The sequence below is a fragment of the Strix aluco genome, chromosome 20 (assembly GCF_031877795.1).
Source record: "Strix aluco isolate bStrAlu1 chromosome 20, bStrAlu1.hap1, whole genome shotgun sequence".
Lineage (NCBI taxonomy): Eukaryota > Metazoa > Chordata > Aves > Strigiformes > Strigidae > Strix > Strix aluco.
The window spans coordinates 5,171,838-5,194,520 of NC_133950.1; the positions used below are offsets into that span (position 1 = coordinate 5,171,838).

Sequence of the window (22,683 nt, forward strand, 5' to 3'; positions counted from 1 at the left end):
GGCCGCCGCCGCTGAGGAGCCGGGCGGGACGGGACGGGACGGGACGGGACGGGACGGGACGGGACGGGACGGGACGGGGCGGCGGGGCCCGGCCCCCGGTGAGTGCGCGGCGGGGGCGGCCCCGCACGGCGGGTTCCCGGGGCTGGGCTGGGCTGCGCTGCCCCGTGTCCTCGCCGCGGGGCTGGTCCCGCTCTAGGGACCCCTCCCAGGGGCTGCCCCGGCTGGAGCGACCTGGGCCGCGCCCGTACTGCCCCCGCCCGGCCGCCCCACATCCCCCCGCGGGGCTCCCCCGCTACGGGCACCCGGGATGCACCGGCGTCCTCCCAGAGGGGGGTCAACCCCCCCTTCTAAGGGGTGTTTAACACCCCGTGAAAAGGGGGAGGAAGCTCTGCCGTGATTTCTGTGCCCGCCGCTGTGGGTACGGTGGGTGTTCTGAACAGGAGCCAGCAGTGTGCCCAGGTGGCCAAGAAGGCCAATGGCATCCTGGCTTGTGTCAGCACTAGCGTGGCCAGCAGGGACAGGGAAGGGATCTGACCCCTGTGCTCGGCACTGGTGAGGCCGCCCCTCGATGAGTGGGTTCAGTTTTGGGCCCCTCACTCCAAAAAGGCCACTGAATGACTCGAGCGTGTCCAGAGAAGGGCAACGGAGCTGGTGCAGGGTCTGGAGCACAGGTCTGATGGGGAGCGGCTGAGGGAACTGGGGGGGTTTAGTCTGGAGAAGAGGAGGCTGAGGGGAGACCTCATGGCCCTCTGCAACTCCCTGAAAGGAGGGTGCAGAGATGGGGGATGAGTCTCTTTAATCAAGTAATGAGCGATAAGACAAGAGGTAATGGCCTCAAGTTGCGCCAGGGAAGGTTTAGACTGGCTCTTAGGAAGGATTTCTTTGCAGAAGGGGTTGTTGGGCGTTGGAATGGGCTGCCCAGGGCAGGGGGGGAGTCCCCATCCCTGGAGGGGTTGAAGAGTCGGGTTGACCCAGCGCTGAGGGATCTGGTGGAGTTGGGAACGGTCAGGGTGAGGTTCATGGTTGGACTGGAGGAGCTTCAAGGGCTTTTCCAACCTGGATGATTCTGTGATTCTGTTGTCGTTTCCTTATTCCATGATACAGATTTCACTGTGGTGCCCAAACGGGCTCAGGCAGCAGCATGGGGTATTTTTTAAAAACAATTTAATAAAAAAATGCTTTGGATTTCTGTTAAGCAACACATTTTGAGGCAAGGGAGAACAGGAGAGCCTCCAGCATGAAATTCAGTCTTTGGGAGGTGTAGCTTTGTGCGGACCAGTCGCTGCAGGATCCCTGTGTTCCAAGAGAGCGCTGTGATGGTCCAGGCTCCCAATAAACGTGTGTAGGGAAGCCTGCCAAACCTCAGATGAACATCTTGCCCTGGCAGCTACTGTTCTTGTTCAGGATTCAGAAAAATCTACTCTTTGGCAATGGGCAAGAGGCAGGAGAACGCAGCTAGCAGAGGACAGACCTCCCGCTCTCCTTGCAGCCTCCCGCGGTCGCCGTCAGCCTTGATCCAGCTCGGTTTGAGCTGATGTGCAGGCAGGGACAATTGCACGTGTACATTAACAACGAGTGGGGAATCTAACTGCTGGTTGGGAAATGGACTAGTCATCGTAATTAAAAAATCAGAATTTACATCTTAGCTTTTTCCTAGAATCTTGTTTGGCAGGAGAAAGAAATTCCAGAGTTCTTCCATTGCCAAAGAAAAATCATGTTTGTTCCTAATGTACTGAAACGATTTGGACACTCGGTCTGATTGAAAGAAGTGAATTGCCAAATCATCCCTGCCCCTCAACAGTGAGATTTATCATTCTTCACATCCTTTGAACATGCAAACATGGATAGAACAGGTGGAGATTAACTGGGTATTACTAATTGCTAATCACAAAGGTGCAGGGTAAAATTAGAAAGGGAATGTTTTGTAGAAACCCAACCCCTCTTGCTTAGTGCTTCCAGTATTTGGTTTTCAAGCTTTTGTGGGCAGAGCCTTGAAGCAGGTTTTTTATTTGCTGGAACAGGCAGGTGGGAGGTTTTTTCTGATTTTTATTAGCAAAATACTACTGACCCAGAAGACAGGAATGCTAACACAGCTAGTACAGGCTAAATCCAATTAGGGTGTCTTGAGCTAAGAGGAAGCCAATTACTGTACGTGGCAATTCACTGTCATTGAAACTGGTTTCTGCTCAGTCTGAGGGAGAAAGGTAAGAGGGAGAGATGCTGCCTCGGCCTGAGCCCTGCTCCTCCGGCAGCTTCTCCACCCGGATGGGAGCTCATGCAGGGAACGGCTGTCGTGATGCCACTTGTGAGGGATGCCCTGGGACGGGGCAGGCTGGTCTCAGCCTGGCAGCAAGTATTTTTTGCTGAATACATCTGGGTTATGAAGATGGTTTTGTCAAGCCTGGACCTGGGAGTGGGGTTTGGACATAGAAGCTGCTGTTCCCAAACTACTCCTCAGCCTATGGAAAGACCACTTCAAGCTTTACATTAAGTCAGGCTGGTCCAGTTACATTAGGGCTGCCTGTAACTGCATCTTGGTCTAAACATACAGTCCTACCAGCCAGCTGTATGAACTCCAGTCTGAAGGGGTTTGCATTCACCAGTCTAGAGACTGGGATCTCCGGGTAACATGGAAGTCAAGAGCAGATACTGGAGTAAGAGGAGGCGTAAGGCACTAGAAGAATTATAGGCAGCAGCTCCATCTCTGTGTGGCCTCACCAAGCTTGGATATTTTTAAAGCTCAGCTGTAAGGTCCCATAACCTCACCTCTGATGCTGGCTCTGCTCTAAGCAAAAGGTTTGACTAGGGGGCCCCAGATGTCCCCTCCTCTGAGGTTTCTCCTCTTATTCTAAATGAAGCTAAGATGTAGATAACGTGTTATCATCACCTTATCCCTTATATGTAACAAGCAGAAACCTCTCTGGATTTCCAGTAGTGCTGTGTCTCCTCATGCACAGGTCATGCCTGAGATGCTGATGTGATACTCGCCGGGGCTGGCCGCAGTGGGAGCCGTGCTCGTCAGCAGGGCTATGGGGAAACTCCAGAGTAAAATCAGCTTCCACACCTCCAAATACAGGTAAAACAAGCCCAGATGATCATGTTTTAAGTTAATAAGCCAGTTATGAGAGTGAATAGAGAACAGCAAATGAACAGAGAATATAGCAAGCACGTGGTTTTAGTTTCGTTATCGAATGTATGAATGAGAGTTTCATTTTTGACCCTCGCTTCTCAAGTCTGCTCAGCTTCTTTGGGGGACTGAAATCCAAAATGTAGCCGACCATGTAAACGTGGCTGGTTGTGCTCTGTGATGGCTAAGGCAGATCTCTGAAGGCTAACAGCTCCAGGGGTGGCTGTTTGGCCCAAATATCTAAACTGCTTCATTATCTCTTCAGAGACTGTCATCAGCTTTTATTGGCAAGATGAAATAATTGGGTATCTGGCAGCAAGGTGGGTGATCTCTGCCTGGAGATCAGCTGAGAGCACAGGGTGGCAGCAGGGGGGACTCAACGTGCTTGGCAAAGGTGTCAGAGCAAAGGAGAGCAGCAGAGCCTGAAAGGTCTTAGTGGAAGTGGAGGCTGGCAAGATCAAAATTTCTTCTCTTCTTTGTACCAGCGTGAAGTAAGTAAACATCTAAATATTGAGCAGCTCTAGAGTTGGAATAGGTCTACTCCATCTCACCCAGTCCAGGAGATGCATTTGTCCATTCACAGCATCTCTTCGGCTTTCTAAAGGCAGATGTTGTCATTCTCCAGGGCCGATGACCCCGTGGAAGAGACGGGACCCGTTCGAGCCGTTCAGCAGCACGGCCCCGTGCACGCCGATGCCGTCACTTGTGTGGCTGCTCTCAACCCAGACCTCTGTGTGTCAGGAGGAAGGGATAAGGTGAGGTACCCCTCGCCACAGGGCACAACGCACAGTCACAGGCAGGAAAATGTATTGACAGGTTAGGAAAATAAGGTTTAAATATAAGTTTAAACATTTCCATGAATGGTAACAAGTTTGTCAGTTCCTGAATTTAGAAAGAAAAGACAAGCTTAGAGTGAGGGCACAGACTGAAGCACATTGAATCAAATTTTATAACCTCTCCTGAGCTCAGATCACTGGACAGGCAATGGATGGGCTCTAAAGACAGTTGTATATGCTGTAGGAGCTCAAAACCAGAACCTGTTCCCTCTCCAAGCTTGGACTGTGCATGGGGTCTCGATATAACGTAACCAGGAACGTGCATAACTCTCCTTGGCCTGCTCTCCTGCTGCCGCTGCTGACGGCCTCTCCCTGCCCCTCCACAGAGCGTGGCTGTTTGCAGCTGGAGATCCGGGGCTGTGCTGCAGCGGTTCATCGGCCACGAGCGGGAGGTCACCAAGGTGAGTGGCAACTTATCGCGTGCAGTGGGGTCTCCTGTACTGGTACCTGTCAGAAACTGGGGAACCAGGAATGGTGGAGCGACGGTTTGTCATCCACAGAGGGCTCGCTTTGCTCCGTCAGGAAGAGGGACCGGGTTATCAGCGTGCGTTAGGTTTTTCCCGAGGTCCCAACAAATACTTTGCTGTCCAGGAAAGCAGCACGGAGTGGTTGCATCCAGACTAAACAGGGCTCCAGGAGGCTTGGACATGTGCTTATCTTCCCCTCCAAGAGACCGTGTAGCAAAACCCCAGGATGAATTATAAGGTCACTTTTGATTCAGAGATGCCGTTCACTTTTCCTCAGGTCTCATTCCACTAGATTTGTCATTATTCTACAAATCAGCCACGCCTGGGAACAGCAGAGCTTTAATTTTCCTTCTGGCATCCTGATTACAAAGCCAAACATGCTACTCGGAGAGCAAAGGTGCAGTGGTGTGGCTGGCACAGCTCTGGCTGGGGACAGCCCCAGTGGGTCCCCTGTGCTGTGGGTATTGGAGGCACAAAGGGGGTTTTATTCATCCCAGTGCTCAAAGCAACCGCGCCCTGGGCTCATTTGGGTTTTTAAGGAAGTTTTACCCATGAGATTGATGGTTTCTGAGAACACCCATCCACCATCCAGCTCCCTGGTTCTGAGAGGACGTGGGTCCCGGTAGCAGGTTGCACACCCTAGTAGCTGCCCAACATTCCCTGCCACGACACACACGGCCACAACACGGGCTGCAGCAGCCGTGCTCGGGCTGAGCGGTTTCCCCTGGCCCCGCTGCGTTGGGGTTTGCCTGTGGCTGGGATCCAGCAGAGCAGAAGCAAGCAGGAGTGAGCACTGGGCAATCTGGCCCGTACACATCCAGCATGGACAAAACAGCATTTGAAGGTCTCCCCAACACATTTCTGCATGTCTTGGGCTTTGACGTGACAGCAGGAGTGTTGTGCTCTCCCCACGCAGAGCTGGGCTGGCTGGGAAGGCCAACGGGCTTCTCCCATCTTGTCCTTGGCAGGTGACCTGTGCCCTTGACTCAAACAGAATCTTCAGCGCATCCCGGGACAAGACGGTGATGATGTGGGAGCTTCATGGGACTCCAGGGCCAAGCCAGCACTTCCCAGGACATGACCTGGTCGTTACTGGTCTGGCTGTGAGCCCAGGTGAGGAACAACAGGCTCCTATTCCCCAGGGATTTCTTGACAACTTTTCTTGACTTTTTTTTTATGTTAACTCGTGGTTGCAGATGGCTCCCAGCTGTGCACAGGTTCACGAGACAACACCGTGTGCAAGTGGGACACAGAGACTGGAGAGTGTCTGGGCAGAGCCTCTATCTCCAGGAATCTGGTAGGAGCTGCTGGTTCCTTGCACCCTATCATGGTACCTCGCTGCCTAGTTGGTTATTTCACACATGAAGCCGTGTAGAGTGAGATTTCTCTGAGCTTGGTGCTACAAGAAGCCCTTGAGGCACTTCACAGGTGGCCTGTGCACCTGGGGAGACCAAAGCTTGAGGCTGGTTACTCCGTTCTCCAGGTAACAACAAATCCAGGAGCACAAAGGTACCAAGAGACATACAGTGATTTATTAATGCTCTAACTCAGGGCTTTTAGGAAGCACATTGTGCAGTGGGGGCTGCATTCTCTCCCGTACCAGCCCAACAGTGGAGCTGATATGGGTACCGTCTTCTGGTGCCCATGGTACCCCTATTCCCATGGCTGTGTCTTGTTGAGCTGTTGGCACCTCCCTGCAAATAACCCCCAGTAACTATCCTGGGATTGAACCTGGTAGGGGAGCAGCATTGGTGGGAAGCTGAAAAAAAATTCAGCCAATGTTTCCTGCTCACAGCCGAGCAGGAGAGGGGAGAGGATGGGAGCTGTGTATCTACAGCTGGACACCAGCCTGGGCTGCAGGCAGAGGTGGGCTTCTGCTCATCCTTTCCCCTCGGCAGGTCACACATCTGTGCTGGGTTCCTGGGGAGCCGTACATCATCCAGACCTCAGAGGATAAAACAGTCAGGTAAATTCTACCAGAGAAGGGAGTTACGGCCTGGGGCACATGGGGATTGTGGAGGATGCCAGTGCACAGGGGGCTGTTTCTCTGGTTGTTTGTCACGACCACCTGGTCTCCCATACCCAGCTGGGGTGGCTAGAAGCCACCTTCCAGCTCACCTGGGTCCTGGAGCGGGGTCTCTTGCCAGGGGAGGACAGTATGGGGACACCTGTGGCTGTAGGCAGCACGGGGTGGTGACTGTGTGTAAAAAGGAGAATTTACTTTTAAAAAAAAACTCAGCACGATTGGTCCAGGATATATACATGCAAGGATGCAGCAAGAGCTGTGAGAGTTCAGCTTGCTGGGAGGAAGAGGGGATGGCCCCATGAGGGACAGCAGCAAGGGCAAAGCGTCAGGGCGCAGCGAGGGTCTACGGGAGGACGTGGAGGGAAACCGGTCGTGGCAGTGATGCGTCAGAGTCCCCCTTCCCCACTCCTGTTCCTTCCAGGGTCTGGGACAGCCGAGGGCTGCAGGTGGCACACACCTTTCCAGCCAAGCAGCACATTCAGACGTGCTGCGACGTGAGCCAGGACGGGCAGTACTGCCTCAGCAGCAGCGGCGGCTCTGCTGGGGAGGGCGGCGAGGCCACCGTGAGTTTGCTGGGCAGCAAGTCCTGCTCCTTCTGTTTTTTTCTCCAATGTCCACAGCATACAGTGGAGGGCAGCAGATCAGTGCTCCAAGGATCTTGCTCCTGCTGTGTTGGCCTTATGCTGGTGCCACCAGCCAGGGCCAGAGCTTAGTTCCTGCCTGGCCCTTTGGTAAGTCTTTTGCCCAGAGAATATCTGAGCGGATATTCCTCCTGACTAAAGCACTGGGATTGTGTTTCAGTTCAGTAATGGCATCGAGGAGCACAAGATTCTTGCAGAAAGCCTGTAAGGGACCCCTTGCTTGACGTGTTTCCAAACCAGGGATTCAGTCCTGCAGGTTCTCAGCCCTGTGTGTGAGCATCAAGAGGATAAGACCATCCCATCCCAGGGAGAGCCCGGCTGAGGATGGGAGCAGGCTGGAGACGTGGTTACCCACCCTCACAGTTTTAGCCTGTCAGCTCTAATGGGTGTGGGCACATGCTCAAATAGTCACCAACAGTGAAAATCCTTTGGGGTTTGAAGTTCTCCAGGACTGAGCATAAGCAGGGGACACAGGCAGTAGACATTGTACTCTGGGGATTGGTGAGGAGCTTTTTATCCCAAACCGTCTTCCTGTCTTTGTAAAACAGCTCCATGTTGGCAAGAGACAGTAACAGAGCCTGAGCTCTAAATGCTGCCTGTTGCCTTGCAGCTGTGGGACCTACGGCAGACGAGGAGCCGAGTGCGCGAGTATAAAGGGCATTTCCAGACCACGACCTCATGTGTCTTCCTTCCGCGGGGCCCGGCTCTCGCCCCCAGCATTGCCACGTCCTCGTACGACAGCACAGTGAAGGTCTGGGACCGAGACACTGGAGGTAGGGGAGGGTCCTGCCCACTCAGTGTGCAGGGGATGACAAAACTGCTTCCTTCGTTTCTGTCCCCAGTGGTGATGGGCACAATGAAGCCTGAAATCTCTGGGTTTTACTCTAATCCAGCTGCAGGGCAGGGTGGAGATATGCCCCAGCGCAAAGCCAGGGCCTTCTGCTTGCCCTCCAGTGAAGGAGGTTGTTTGGGTGCGTAACATCAGAGATGACAGGTGTCCTTCCTAAACTAAAAGAAAGCAATGATGAGATGGCTTTTAAAGTTACATCCAAGTTCAGCAATGAAAGGACAAATGATAAAAATAAAAAAGAACAGGGGAACTCCAGGGCTTTCCACAGATACAAGTGGAAAGTTGTAAAGAACAGAAGTTGTGCTGGAGGATAGAGGGCTGGTCAGCAGCTGCCCTCACTTTTGTGGGGAATCGTGGGCGTTTCAGGGTTAACCCTGCTTGCTGGAGGACTTGGTGAGGCTGAATCCTCCCCTGAGCTGGACACAAAGGCTGTTTACCTGCCAAGCCCTGCCATAGCAGCAGGTTTGTTGTATGCCTTGCGCAGAAGGCAGAGACCTCTTGGGAAGCCGTTCAGGTTCACAGACATGCACCAAATGCAGTAGAAGTCATCAGCATTAGACGGTTCCCGAGGCTAAGCACCTCTCCAAATGCATTTATTTAACATAGAATGAAAACAGAAACCTGATGATCTCCCACAGAAAAGCTCTCACCTTCTGTTTCACTTACCTCTTCGTTCACCCTGGTGCCTGTGCACACCGAGATGGTGTCAGGGTTGGCAGCAGCTTTGTTTTGATCCTGTTGCTTTCACCACTGGGTGACCTCCACAGCCTCAATCCAGCTGCCCTTGGAAGGGTGTAGGTCACGGCTGTACCGCCCTGCCAAACGTGGCTCTGTTAGCAGCTCAGCCTGGGGTTGGGGTCTCTGCACAAATACTGCCTCAGGGATGCTTAAATAATGGGCATAAACAGAAGGGCTGATGTGGCACTAGATGGTGTAAATCTTACTTCTCTTTCCCTTTTGGAGGCTTATCAAAACTGCACGTTGAGTGTAGCACAGACCTTAGGAAAAATTTTTCTGGACCATAAGCAATTTTGGACAAAAAGGCATGTTGGGAATGCCTCCATGCGACCCCTGCAGCTCTGCTCAGTGGGGTCTGTCTGTCCATCCATCCCTGCTTCCTCTCCAGGGAAGGGGCAGAGCCTGACCTCAGCCTGGACCCCTGTTAGCTGGCCACTGTCCGACTGGGCAACGCACAGACCCCCCATGGGGCTTACGGGGGTGGAGGGTCAATTCCAGAGGGCACATCCCGATGCCTTTGGACGTGGCGGCCCGGGACAGCGAGGGGTGCAGCTCACCCGCCTCAGGTGAGCGGACGGACACACGTGGGCAGAGCCGGGAGCTGGGAGGTTGGTGTGTTCACGTCTCACCTCAGCAAACCAAGTGTCCTGAGTGACTTCTCTCTTCCCTCCCCAGCCTGCCTGGCCACCTTGTGCCTCGAGGGATCAGGACCGCTGGCCTCGCTGGCCATCTGCGACAGCTCCACACTGCTCTGTGCCAGTTTTAACTCAGGAATTCACGTACTCCGGATGAGCAACGGTGCAGGCCTGGTGCTGGAGGAGGTGGCAGCATTTTGACCACAGCAACGTTTCCAGCAGAGACTGTGCTGCGAGGGGACGCGACTCCCTGAGAGCCTCCCCCTGACCACAAGCACCAGGGCACTTGGTGCCTGTAGGGCAGCGATGTGTGCTCAGCGGGGCAGGGCAGAAGAAAAGCCAATTCATGGATGCATTCAGGCCAAGTTCTTGCTCTGAGCGAGTCTTGTGCGTTTTATGTACAAAACCTCCACGCAGGCTGGCTGCACGTGATGGGGGCTGAGGGAGAGGGAGATGAGCTGCAAGGAGCTATCAGCACTAGCGTGGCCAGCAGGGACAGGGAAGGGATCTCACCCCTGGACTCGGCACTAGTGAGGCCGCACCTCGATGAGTGGGTTCAGTTTTGGGCCCTTCACTCCAAAAAGGCCATTGAATGACTCGAGCGTGTCCAGAGAAGGGCAACGGAGCTGGTGCAGGGTCTGGAGCACAGGTCTGATGGGGAGCGGCTGAGGGAACTGGGGGGGTTTAGTCTGGAGAAGAGGAGGCTGAGGGGAGACCTCATGGCCCTCTGCAACTCCCTGAAAGGAGGGTGCAGAGAGGGGGGAGGAGTCTCTTGACACAAGGAACCAGCGCCAGGACAAGAGGGAATGGCCTCAAGCTGCGCCAGGGCAGGGTCAGACTGGCTCTTAGGAAGGATTTCTTTGCAGAAGGGGTTGTTGGGCGTTGGAATGGGCTGCCCAGGGCAGGGGGGGAGTCCCCATCCCTGGAGGGGTTGAAGAGTCGGGTTGACCCAGCGCTGAGGGATCTGGTGGAGTTGGGAACGGTCAGGGTGAGGTTCATGGTTGGACTGGAGGATCTTCAAGGGCTTTTCCAACCTGGATGATTCTGTGAGCCGAGGGGCAGAGCTGAAGGGCTCCAGGCACGGGCCGGGGAACGCTCGGCCTCCTTCCCCTGGCTCCCACTGAGCGGAGTTGAACACGGCCAGACAGAAACCTGCACTGGGATTTACACCCCAGGCACAACACAAGTGTAAACACCGAACTGGCGTCCAAAATTTCATCCTAAGCCTGAGAGAAACGTGTGAGCCTGCTGGGCAACTGCTGGGCCAGGACTGTCCTGTGAGTGGCACCTGGTGAGAAACACCCCAGGGGGGCTTGTCCTCACAGCCAGAGTTGGGGACCGGGGCTCCTACAAGGGGACTGCAGTTCAGTATTTTTTGTTAGTTGCTGGGCTCTCATCCCATCGGATTGTCCCTGGGAGTAAATAAGAGCCAGCACAGAGCACGGGGCAGATCCCACCGTACCAGGGGGAAGGGCCCACACTTTGTCAGAAGTAACTTGTGAGCGGGTTTGGGTTTTATTTCTTAGAACACGATCTCCAAGGGCACTGCAGGTGCTGAGAACAGAACTGTGTTCACGTTCCCAGGGCACAGACAGCTGCCCCCCAGCTGACAACGGGGAGATGCATCAGTCGTCTCTTTTCTCCTGAAGGTTTCTTACAGCAGCAGACAGATCAAACTACGTGCTGTGAAGTACCTGTAATTTCTCTCTTCCTCAGTCAGACCCAGAGGCTGGGGTGCACGTTCAAAACATGTTTTGATTTTCCAGAACACAGCATTTGCAAAACCTGAATTTAAAGAATAAACAACAAATAAGAAAGCTCCCTACAGTGTGAGAACAAGACAATCCTGAAACAGCCTTCTTTGTATTATCCCAGGTGAGACAGAAAAAACTTAACCAGGAGACACCTGCACGGATTTGAAACACCCAGCTCATGAGAGCAGCCAAGGAGCTGGACATGAGATGCTACATGGAAAAGAAAAATTTTCCTGGCCTTTAACATCGACTGTGAGTGAATACAAAGGGGATGCAGACCGCCACATTCAGAGACAACCTTTGTGGAGGTGGGGAAGTTACAGTTCTGTAACTCTTTACAGCTAGTTTTTCTGTCATTAAATGCAAATCCAGTTTGAAGCCCCAGACTCCTACCAAAGGCTCCTGGAAAATGGAAGGCAAGAAGGGTATGACCAGAGGCTGAACAACGCACCGTGCCCGAGGTGCTGTGTGGCTTCCCACAAATGTTTCAAACAGACTGGAGAAAACCTGTGAGCCTGACTTGGAAGGGAGGGTGGAAGCAGGGGGATCATCTCCAAATTACAGCAAAAGCAGTATCTGCAGTATAAAAACAATGTCCTAAAAAGTGGAAAAACATCACCCGAGATGTGACTTCAGCCAAGCCCTGGCAAACACAGGTGCTTCGAAACCGCCTCCGCCCCAGACCAGCCAGTGACTACAGCTGCTGCGAGGCGTGTTGCACTAGGCAATTCCTTTTTTTGCCTCTTTAATATAAAAAATAGCAAGTCTTAGTTGAAAGCCGTTAACGTCTCCGTTCCAGTTCAGCAGCAGCACCTCTGGGCTACTCCGCTGTCCACAACTTGAAGGTTCTGTCGTAGGAGCAGGTGGCTATCAGCTGGCCGTCCAGGGAGATGTCCAGTCCCATCACCTTGCCCTCGTGACCGGCCAGTGTCTTCAGAGGCGACCAGCCGGGGTGAGTCCAGATCTTTGCGGTGTTGTCGTAAGCACCCGTGAGCAGGAAGTTACCGTGATTGGCTGCAGTAGAGGATGAGAAAAAGGGAGAAGTGAGATCTGCAAATAAAAACATGCCAAATCTCTGCTAACTGCTACAGGCCTCCTTGACCTGAAGATGTGTTTTTGAGTTGCCCCAACCCTGCCACCTCGGCGCAGGAGAGGCAGGGATAAGGAACATCAGACGGGAGGTACTTACGTTCAAATTTCACCCCGGTCACCAGGTTCTGATGGGCAGGAATGGTGTAGATGCACTTCCTCTGGCGGAGGTCCCACACCTTGCAAGTGTTGTCACCACTGCCAGTCGCCACGTGGTATCTGCCAAAGGACAGAGTGAAAGGGCTCAAACCAATGAATTTCTGATTAAGACTAAACTGTGATGCATGACAGTTTTGCTTGTGTTTGTTTCCCAAGGACTCCTCAACTGTTTTCCCTAGGCCTCTTTGTCTGTCTAGACAAAAGTAAAACGCTCCCTGTATAACTCACTGATAGCAGCCTCAAAGCCTTCAATGGGCACCTGGGCAAACTAAGATAAGGGGAACTCGAACAAAAGGACACAGAGATACTATCTAGGGAGGATGATCTCTCCAGGGAGGATGATCTCCATGATTTAGGAAGAAGACATCTGGACTTTACTTCACATCACATGCTCTGGAAAGAGGAGACACCATGAAGAAGACCACGTACTTCTTCCCTCGACCACTCACTCTATTTCTACTACCATGCTCAGGCTATGTAAATGAATTCCGGGAACTCATTATCATAAAACACCCTTTTCCAGGAAATCTAATGAATACGTATGATTTGTGTGTATGTAAACTGATGTCCCTTGCTGGTTCTTGGGAGCCCTTATGGTGGAGAATCCCCAGGGCGACCCCAGCGCTGCTAATAAAGAATATCTGCTTAACAGTTCTATTGGATTCTGACTGTTGAGTGAATTTCTTTGTTTCAGGAGGAAGAACATGCTGGGAGCTGGGGTTTGTACTCAGAGCTTCCACCTAAACCATACAAGTTCTCTGCTTACCCATTTGGGGAGAAGTTAACCCCGTAGATCTCCTTCAGGTGCCCTTCTAGAAACATGATACAGCGTCCCGTGCGCAAGTCCCACACCCGGCCAAAAGCGTCCAGCCCACTAGGAAGAGAGAAGCCAAGCGTTACCCACCAGAGCCTTCAGCGACTGCCAGAGCACGCTCAGCCTCACCAGCAGGAACCACTGGTCAGCAACAAAACCTTGATCATATTTCACATCCGGTCCAGACGCAAAGCAAACTCACCCCGTGCCAGCGAGAGACCCGTCCGTGTGAAAGGCGATGTCGTAGACCCCTTTGCTGTGCCCCTCCTGATGGAGGATTTCTTCCTGAGCTTCCAAGTCCCATAAGCGCCACGAGTGATCGTAGCTGTAAAAACAAAGCATTTGTCCAACTGGATGTATCTCCAAAGAGAATAACAGGATATTTCACTAACTGTGGGCGTTTTATTTCCAACTGGAGACCAACAGGGTCTCACAGAAGGGGCAGAGAAAGGAATCCCAATGCCGTGCTGAGGTTTACACTGCAACAGCCCGGCCGTTGCCAGGAATGGCCAATCCTTGTCCATGCTGGGCTCCTCTGTGGGCAAGCAGTGGCCCCCCTGGGCTACCAGCGAGACAGCTAACGGCAACGGCTTACAGCAAATAACCACATCTCCATACCAGGTAGTACCCAGGAACCTCCCAGACGGGTGCCACATCACACGTGCCACTCTCATGCTGTGTCCTTCAATATCTGCCACCGGTTCATCACTGCAAAACAGAAACAAAAATCATCGGACGCTGGTCAGAGGTAGCTGGCTCTAGCCAGGCCTTTGCAAACATGATGGTCACAGCAAAAGATCTGCTAATTAAATGCAAGCCAGACAGGAGCATCAGAGTTTTAACTAATGACTCCGAATTCTGCCTTTTGTTCACACAGATAAAGCTCTAAGTGAAACCCCTCTACCCGCACTCATACTGCTTATAAAGTTCTTCGGGATAATTATTGGTTACATCTGGGATAACTGTTGGTTATAAAGTTCTTCTGGGATAAAGTTCTTCTGGGAAAACTAACAAGACCCTCGTCATTAGCACTTTGAAAGTGCAGAAGCAAAACACAGACTACCTGAATTGCAGGGAGTTTTACTGTGACTACACAGAACACATCCTGAACTACAGCAAATCCTGCTGTGCTGAAGAGTTGCAGGGAGGCAGGACAGAGTGAATATTTATTCTCCCAGAACTACAGGCAGCAGGTCAGTACCCTTCAGCAGAAGACCTGAACAGCATTTAGTTTCTTTCTAACAGGCTACCTAAAGAGACATGGTCACATGAGGCTAATAAACAACCTGTCCCTTTGGACAGGTACGCTTCTGCCATTAGAAATGACTTTCAGCTAAGGATAAACAACTGAGGATCTCGGAGCTGCCTGCCTCTTCCTGAGGTGCACTGCAGGGCTCCACTTTTCAAGCACAGCCGATGCTAGGGCTCGGTATCTACACCGTTCTCTTCTTCACCGGCTTGAGGGAGATGCTGTGCATCTTCCAAACCTACACTGTGCAATGAGCCACTTGTTTTCATGACAGGCTGAAGCTTTTGTGCATGGTCACGTATTTGGTTAGTCCCTCCCTGAATACTGGTGCTGTCCAATAACTCAAAAAGTTCGTTTCTTAATATCCAACAGGGGAAATTTTCTCCTAAAAGAAAGGTTAGAATGAAACAATCTCCAAATCTTCCATCCGTCACCCAAAGCAGTTTACCAATGCCCAGCAGCAATTCTGACTTGATTCTTTTCAGACGATTTCCCCTCACCTTGATTCCCCTAATCAGGGTGATCTCTTTTTCTGCTGAAGAAGGTGGCACATACTGAGGCCAGGAATTGCACTGGTATAACTACAAAAAAAGGTTATATTTGCAGGAGGATGGTAAATGTCCAGTGTTTAGTAACACAAAATAAACCCCAGAACAACAATGCTGCAGCTGTGCATGTCTGGTATCATTCTGACCTTTCAAGGCTCCAGAGTTTGACAGACCCATCAGCCGCACACGAGGCCAGGTTAACGTCCTTCTTGTCTAGGGAGACAGTGGCTTTGGGATGAAAGACTATTGCTCCTACGTTGGTGTTATGTCCTTAAGAGAAAGGAAAATCAAAACTCGTAATCTGCCACGTGATCTTGGCCAATTCTTCAGAAAAGCAGCACTTCTTTGTTACTAATTAGTCAGGTACCAGTGAACACTTTCACTGTGTCCTCCCATGCTGGGTGGAGTTGCTTTGTAACTACCAGACACATCTGTCCTGCAAACAGCTAAACTGCACTTCTAGTAGGACCCACCTAAGAGCATCAAACACCAAGGTTTGTAACCCTCAGAATGTTGTGAGAATTCAACATGTGAAGCAAGAGATTTGTCTTCACATTTGTAGTTAGTCGAAGTCATGACCACTGTTCAAAGAACCTCACAGCTGTTAAGTGATCTGGCCAAAAATGCTGACAGTTGGCTCAAAATTACTCAAACCAGGTTTTGAAACAAAACAAAACACCATTCAGAAACAGAAACAGCAAACTCAGGTCTTAGGTCTAAGAGAGACAGGGCTTCCCCTTGATTATCTGACACGTGCCCATGCTCTGCAAGCTTGACTGATGCTCTCCTGAGAATAAAATCTGCCCAAAGAGCACCATGTTTTGAGTCACAAAGTAATTCAGATATGGGAACTCAACCCAGAGAGGAACAAAAGAATCAAGCAAAGAGTCTCAGTGAAAGTTGCTCTCTACCTCGTAAAGTATGAACAAGGTTGCAGTCAGGCACAGACCAGAGCTTGCACAATCCACTCCTGTTGAAGACAAGAAATAGATATTAGTGTAGATAGGAACATCAAAGAACTGATCAAAACACCCTGGGGGATTCTGGAATGGCTAAAATACCCACACACTTTGGGCAAGCAACCATAGGAACTAATTGACTCACACTGCAATCTCTGCTAAGCTCTACACAAAGTGAAGAGAGAGTTCAGAGCAGAAAAAAAAAGCATTTCTGAACTCTCATGATTCACAAGCCTCCAGTAACATCCCTCTCCTTCACTCCTGCTGTGCTCTCCCAGCCCCTAAAGCAAGTGCTGTAAAAGAAAACTTACCAGCAGGCAGTAGCGAGGAGTTTGGAATTGGGGCTGAAGTGGCAGTAGGAGAGTGGGCGATCATCTCCAATCTGACTGCAGAAATTATTCAAGGACTGTAACCAAACACAAAGAAAACAATAAATGAGTAAAGTAAAACAGCCTAGAGAAAGCCACAGCCAAAGACTGAGGTGAAGGAGGGAAAGGTATGCAGGAGGAGGCAGAGGCCTTTGGAAAGACACTTTTGAAGGGAGCAGCTGCCTCTGAGCCACTCCAGCTCCAAGCAGGAGGGCCCTGGAGCCAGCCTGACCCACCTAAGGTAGCACGGCCCTAGGGCACAGCTTAGCCATCGATGTGCCACCCATGGTACTTGCCACCAATAACCCCACAGACCTGCTTTGCAACCACAGTTTGACAGAGAACTTACTGTAGTTTTGGCCTCTTTCCACAACTCATCCAATGAATACAACCAGACAGACTAGGGCAGGCAGTGCGGTGCGCTTAGGGGAGAAGCAAATCCTCTGGCAGCTAAAGCCTCTGGGTATAAACAGGATTAGAGCAGCAGCACACTGTGTGCTTGAGCCATTCTGTTCAGTTATGCTGGGAATCTGACTTAACATGCTCAAAAAGGGCGTCTCAGTGTCACCTAAAACATGGTTTGAATTACTGTGTTGGTTCTTATTTCCCTTGGTTTTATGCACCAGTGTCTGTGGTACTGGAAGAGGAAAGTGAGCAGTCCCTTCCTAGCCAGGTACACCTGTGACAAAGCCAGGAATAAATTTCTTTAGCTTCCAGGCAAGGCAGTGCGGGGACAACCGAAGTACATCTCTCTGAATCACTGAAGAAAGTTAGAACAGAGAAAGAGAGAAAAAGCAGAGCGTTCCAACAGGTGACAGGCACAGCACAGAGAACTACGTGCACCTGGGCAGCACCTCCAGGCAGCTGATCTTTCTCATCTCTTTGGAGATCAGCAAAAAAAGTTTTAAACACGGCAGCTGGGCAGCTGCCAAACCTACTCGCAGGGATTTGTGTAGCTCCTGTCTCTGCGATGTCCTGGTTGCCTCCGGAATCTCTTTGAGCAGCCGGGCTTCTTCTAGCCGCTTCACTGCCCTGTGAAGAGCAAAGGTGGAGTAACAAGCCCCTACATTTTCCCTGCCCAGCTGCTGGAAACAAGCCTTCCCCCACACTGGGCTAATGCTAGAGTCAGTCACTGAGAACTCAAACTCTGAGCTCACCGGACCTGTCTACCAGTGTACATTCCCCATTCCTTTGATCTCAAATTTCCTGCACTACTCACAGTGGGATTAGCGGCTAGATTTACAAGAGGTTGCATCTTCTTCCTTCTTTGTGCTGTTTTTCCTTACCTGGGGAGTGAGTAGTTAGCAAGCCACAGCCTCGCTGTTTTCAGACTGCGTGGTCCTTCGTGGTACCAGGTTTGTTGATACTGTAAGAAAAAGAACAAAACTGAAGAAAAAGCTGATGTGATACTGCTCTTCTCTTCAGTTACCTTACATGACCTCCTCTTAGCACATAAGTACCACCACACCATCTGCTCTTAAATCTTACCGTGTTAAGGCCTCTTTCTAAGGGCATTTTGCATAACTATAAGCCCTAGAAAAAGGGATTAAGAGAGACAAGTCAAACTCTGCCCTACAGATCAAATGCTGATGTGCTGTCATCTCACTCAAGAATATTTCAATTGAACACTATCTCATTTTTACTTAGTGACATACAGCTCCCTCCTTCCCTACACATCACCCAGTAAGAAGAAACCCCAGATCTGCAGCAACTGTCCTTATTTCTTACAGCGACCCTCAAAAATGCTAAGGAAAAAATGGATTCAGAGAGAAGAATCAAAGGCAGAAACAGATGCGTAGTAGCAGGAACATAATTTTTTTTTCCCAAGTATGAAGACAAGCAACAATAAAGAAGTTGCTGTAGTAACAGTCCAGATGTCTGATCTCCAGCATGGAATTTGACCTGCAGTACAAGCCAGACTTAACGCTCCTGACTTAGGTAACACATTGCCACAGTTTTGCTAAAATGGGCAACACAGAGGAGCGTGAAGGGATGACATAAGAATCCACAGACTGACCAAAAGCAAGAGTCCTGGACATAGTAGAGACAAAGTAAGGTATCCCAAAGGGTATCATACATATCTCCCTCAGCACTGAGAGAACAAGAGAGACCATTACCTCTTCTTTGGATTTTTTAGACCTGTCATCATCTTTCCTGGTCTTTTTTAATGCGTCTGTGCCAACCACTGAAAGGATATTTCTTAATCTGGAAAGAAACATATTAAATCATATTCATTCAGTGAATTCTCAGCTAACCTGACAAATAATCACTGTCTGCCATTTTTTCTTCCTCAGCATTCTTGCTGAGTTGTAGTGAAGCATTACTGACCAGCAGCACTCACCGCACCCCAGCTATAAGGAAAACATCAGGAATTTGATAAACAGGGAAAAGCTGAGTGTTCCCTGTTTGCAACACTCGGGGCAGACACAGCACCTCTCCCTCCTTTCTGCAGGACCTTCTCCAAAGAGCGTGATGGGCTCCCCCAGGGCTCGCAAACAGGCTTTCACTTCGGAGTCGTCAGTGGAGACGTTGATCTGCCGGGCTCTCTTCCTGCGCTCAAACTCAGCCAGCACTTCCGCCTGCCGCTCGCTCATGTGGTCTTCGAGATCAAAGACCTCACCTGGACAAAAACCAAAACGGTCAGATTGAAAACAACAATCAGACAAGAGATCCCTCTCAAACAGGAAGATCCAAACAAAGAGACAACAGTCCGGGCAACGCTCTCGCCTTTTTTACTTTAAATTATGCTCAAAAATGATCAGAGACTTTTGAAAGTGTCACATTCCAGAGCCCGATGGGAAAAAAAAACGGTGGTTAAACATTCTCACCACTGCTTATGTTGATGTTGCCGGCCTCAATCGCAGCTTTCATCCCCTCTTTTCCCAGCAGCCCCGATTCTCCTTTTGCCAGACGCTCCCTTTCTTTCTCTTCCAAACTGCCATAAAAGATGGGGGCCCTCTTGGGTGGAGGAGCATCGCTCTCTTCTGCAGGCTTGCTCTTTGTGGCCTGGAAGGTAAAGGTAGAATTTTATGTGTGTTTTGGCTAAAAAGGAGACAACAAACAGCTTAGCATTGCAAGAAAGCACTGCTCTGCTAGAGAAAGTTTGTACACACATGAAGAAACCCTAAAATTCTATGTGAGGTGTTAATTTTGGACAATAAGGCTATGCCTCAGGTGCAAAGATTAAAAGTAAAGTGTCACATTAAATAATTTGCTTAAATTAGACTGTGTTGTTTTGTGTTTCTTATTATCTGCTTGGACCTCATTTTTAAGGCTCTGGGGTTTTCGGTGTTGTTGTTTGTTTTTTTTTTTAAATTCAGAACATAAAACTTTTCCTAATCTTGCTGAACAAGCCCCAGAAAAGGCACGAGGGACGCCGACTGCCAGCTCTCAGTGCCCTCACTGGAAAGCAGAGGGAGATGGAAGATGAACAGCTCCTTCCTCCCAGGAAAGGAGCTTTACAACAAACTTTCCAAGAAAAATTAAAAGATTCTGTAAAAACGCATGAAAACACGTAAGCGGCCCAGTCGCGGGGCCCCTTGAATAGCTCCGGTGTCACCGACGGCATGGGAGGGCCTCCCCGCACCGGGGCTCCCCGCCACAGCAAACCCCACACGCCCAAAAGCAAACGCGCGCCCCCGGGTCTGCCCGCGGCCTCTCCCCACTGCTCCGGGCCCGCGGGGCGGTACCACCTCGGGCGGGTAACGGGCCCGGAGCCGCCGCCGCCCTCTCCCCCCCGCCAGACGCCCACCTCCGCAGGCGCGGGGGCCCGCACGGCGGGCCGGGCGCCACCGCGCGCCGCCGGTGCCCGCGCAGAGGCCATAGCGACTGCAGAGCCAACCCGAACCCAGCCGCGAACGCGCCGCACACGGGCTCCGCCGCCTCACAACCGCTTCCGGGGGGCGCGGGGCACGCCGGGAGGCGCGGCGGGGAGCGCGGGGCACGCCGGGAGGCGCGATGCCCGTCAGCGGTAAGGGGCGCGAGGCATGCCGGGAAGTGTGGCTGGGTCGCGGGGCACGCTGGGAGGTGTGGCCAGACGGCGGGGCATGCCGGGAGGCGCGGTGCCCGTCAGCGGCAGGAGGCGCGAGGCACGCCGGGAAGTGTGGCTGGGGCGCGGGGCATGCTGGGAGGTGTGGCCCGGGCGCGCGGGGCCCTGGCCGGCGGCGGCTGAGGCGGAGCGGTGGCGCCATGCTGCGGCGGAAGCCGACGCGTCTGGAGCTGAAGCTGGACGACATCGAGGAGTTCGAGAGCGTCCGGAAGGACCTGGAGGTGCGAGCGGGGCCGTCCGCGGCCGCCCCCGGGGGGCCCGTCTGCTGCCGCCCGGGAGCGCCCTGACGCGGCCCCTTTGCCCCGCAGAGCCGCAAGAAGCAGCGGGAGGACGCGGAGGGGGTGGCGGCCGGCGAGGAGGCGGCGGCGGCGGCGGCGGCCATCGCGCTGGGCACCGACCACAAGAGCCGGGAGCAGATCATCAATGACCGCATCGGCTACAAGCCGCAGCCCAAGGCCGGCGGCCGCGCCGCCCACTTCGGCACCTTCGAGTTCTAGCGGCGGGGGCGGCCCGGGGCCGCGGCGGGGCGGGACAGGGCGACCCGGGAGCCACCAGCCCCCCGCGCCAGCCGGGAGGGGCCCCGAGGCTGGGGGACGGGCCTCTCCCCCTTCCTTTTTGTTGTTTGTTTTTTGTTGAGTTTTTTAAGTTTCGTTAACACGCCCGTGAACGCCCCATGGCCAAGTGTTTTGTTTTAAATAAATACGTCTTTTTAAAAAAAAAAAAAAAAATCACACGAGCTGCTTTAAATAGCTGTGGAGACCACGCAGGCAGGGATGGAAGCACCAAGACCACAGTGTTTCCTTTGCCTGTGTGCATCCTGATGGATGCAGGTGAGGAGGTGACACGCTGCCGCTGCAGAAGGATCTTCTGGGGATCTTTTGATTTAGTAATCTTAAAGGGAGCCAGTGGAATGTGTTCATTTAAACCTTTAGCCCCGAAAGTTGGTGACCTCACTAAGGAGAAGGTACTGGGCAGTGTCTGATGATAAGTGTTTGACAAGCCTGTGTGAATAAAGGTAGTGGGTGTCACAGCTCCAGGTGCAACTGGCAATCCTTCTTCCAGATGCTGCTCTGTCCTTTCCCGAGAGGCCAGGAGAGAAGCCCCATGTCTGATAAAATCACCTAGTGCCATATGTTTCACAGGGGTGGCTGCACAGCCGTGGGATGAGGATGGGGTCCTTAGCAGGGCAAACCTGGATGCAGTAGAACATACTGGGCACGTGGACGGGGAACAATATCCTGTATTTTCTGATTAAGCCATTTTTCCTTTACACTTACCCGTTCCACTTCCATTCAGCCCTGGGCAGTGCGTCACCCCAGTTGCTCTGGTTTGTCACCCTGAGATGGGACTTCCAGGTAGTGACATTTGTTGCTTGGATCAAAGGTCACCAACTATTTCCTTATAGATGGTGTCAGGTAAAAAGCAGAGTCGGACAGATTTCTGACAGCACGTATCTGGATTTACAACATCAGCTGCCTGGGCACGTGAGGAGGCTGAGGGGAGACTTCATCGTCCTCTACAACTCCCTGAAAGGAGGGTGCAGAGAGGGGGGAGGAGTCTCTTGAGCCAAGGAACCAGCGCCAGGCCAAGAGGGAATGGCCTCAAGCTGCGCCAGGGCAGGGTCAGACTGGCTCTTAGGAAGGATTTCTTTGCAGAAGGGGTTGTTGGGCGTTGGAATGGGCTGCCCAGGGCAGGGGGGGAGTCCCCATCCCTGGAGGGGTTGAAGAGTCGGGTTGACCCAGCGCTGAGGGATCTGGTGGAGTTGGGAACGGTCAGGGTGAGGTTCATGGTTGGACTGGAAGAGCTTCAAGGCCTTTTCCAACCTGGATGATTCTGGGATTCTGTGAACTTAAAACTTTTCAAACTGCTCATCAGACAGGACAGAGCCATGGTCTGGCCTAGAGCAGAGCTGCTTTAGCAGTCTAACACCACATAAAACTATGAGGGATCGCTCTGCTATTCCCAGCACACCCCAGGTCTGACAGGGAAACATTCTGGGACATTCCAGGCATCCTTTGGCTGCACAGGGGAAGAAAAACCAACCCAGCCCCTCATTTCTTTTGTAGGGATGAATACAGTGTAGAGTAAAACTCTGGGAGGCAGAGTGTTCCTTGCTGCGCAGAGACACCTTCCATGCACTGAGGGGGCTTATTATCACAGCTCCCTAAAACTTGGTCCTTTGACTCCTCCCTCAGTAGGGGAAAACGGATCTGGGAGGCACCAGTTCCTCCTTCCATCTCGGCTTTCCTCACACTGCAAAGTGTAACTGGACTGACACAAACGGTGACTCACCTCAGTCACTTCCCACATTCCTCTTCCAGCAGCTTTAGGGCTTATTGTTGGTGGCTGGGGTGGGCCCAGAGGATGCAGCTCCT

The 22,683-nt window shown here is 52.1% G+C and overlaps 3 protein-coding genes across 3 annotated transcripts; 2 read left to right on the forward strand and 1 right to left on the reverse strand.

Annotated features, from left to right (window-relative positions):
- Positions 1-36: 36 nt before the first annotated feature.
- Positions 37-9,685, forward strand: WDR31 (WD repeat domain 31). Its single transcript, XM_074846114.1, has 10 exons — positions 37-98; positions 2,958-3,076; positions 3,753-3,882; positions 4,290-4,364; positions 5,399-5,543; positions 5,627-5,727; positions 6,329-6,396; positions 6,878-7,019; positions 7,708-7,870; positions 9,361-9,685. The coding sequence occupies exons 2-10, from the start codon at positions 3,030-3,032 to the stop codon at positions 9,519-9,521; spliced, it is 1,032 nt and encodes a 343-aa protein (XP_074702215.1). The 5' UTR covers positions 37-98; positions 2,958-3,029; the 3' UTR covers positions 9,522-9,685.
- Positions 9,686-11,055: 1,370 nt separating this feature from the next.
- PRPF4 (pre-mRNA splicing tri-snRNP complex factor PRPF4) lies at positions 11,056-20,168 on the reverse strand. Its single transcript, XM_074846204.1, has 14 exons — positions 20,012-20,168; positions 19,089-19,266; positions 18,694-18,880; positions 18,378-18,465; positions 17,547-17,626; positions 17,199-17,292; positions 16,204-16,298; positions 15,845-15,903; positions 15,080-15,203; positions 13,755-13,844; positions 13,339-13,461; positions 13,089-13,196; positions 12,264-12,382; positions 11,056-12,088 (listed from the first exon to the last, which is right to left on the reverse strand). The coding sequence occupies exons 1-14, from the start codon at positions 20,081-20,083 to the stop codon at positions 11,895-11,897; spliced, it is 1,611 nt and encodes a 536-aa protein (XP_074702305.1). The 5' UTR covers positions 20,084-20,168; the 3' UTR covers positions 11,056-11,894.
- A 227-nt stretch (positions 20,169-20,395) lies between these two features.
- Positions 20,396-20,984, forward strand: CDC26 (cell division cycle 26). The gene is made up of 2 exons (XM_074846151.1): positions 20,396-20,529; positions 20,617-20,984. The coding sequence occupies exons 1-2, from the start codon at positions 20,449-20,451 to the stop codon at positions 20,803-20,805; spliced, it is 270 nt and encodes an 89-aa protein (XP_074702252.1). The 5' UTR covers positions 20,396-20,448; the 3' UTR covers positions 20,806-20,984.
- Positions 20,985-22,683: the final 1,699 nt, after the last annotated feature.

Excerpts from the sequence above, each read along its gene's own strand:
- WDR31 (XM_074846114.1), top strand. The coding sequence starts at position 3,030 with ATGGGGAAACTCCAGAGTAAAATCAGCTTCCACACCTCCAAATACAG. Across the intron at positions 4,365-5,398 it reads ACGAGCGGGAGGTCACCAAG|GTGACCTGTGCCCTTGACTC; the intron begins GTGAGTGGCAAC and ends TGTCCTTGGCAG. Across the intron at positions 7,871-9,360 it reads CTGGGACCGAGACACTGGAG|CCTGCCTGGCCACCTTGTGC; the intron begins GTAGGGGAGGGT and ends TTCCCTCCCCAG.
- PRPF4 (XM_074846204.1), bottom strand. The coding sequence starts at position 20,083 with ATGGCCTCTGCGCGGGCACCGGCGGCGCGCGGTGGCGCCCGGCCCGCC. Across the intron at positions 18,466-18,693 it reads CCTGCAGAAAGGAGGGAGAG|ATTAAGAAATATCCTTTCAG; the intron begins GTGCTGTGTCTG and ends GTTTCTTTCCAG. Across the intron at positions 13,197-13,338 it reads GGGTCTCTCGCTGGCACGGG|TGGGCTGGACGCTTTTGGCC; the intron begins GTGAGTTTGCTT and ends CTCTCTTCCTAG.
- CDC26 (XM_074846151.1), top strand. The coding sequence starts at position 20,449 with ATGCTGCGGCGGAAGCCGACGCGTCTGGAGCTGAAGCTGGACGACATC. Across the intron at positions 20,530-20,616 it reads GCGTCCGGAAGGACCTGGAG|AGCCGCAAGAAGCAGCGGGA; the intron begins GTGCGAGCGGGG and ends TTTGCCCCGCAG.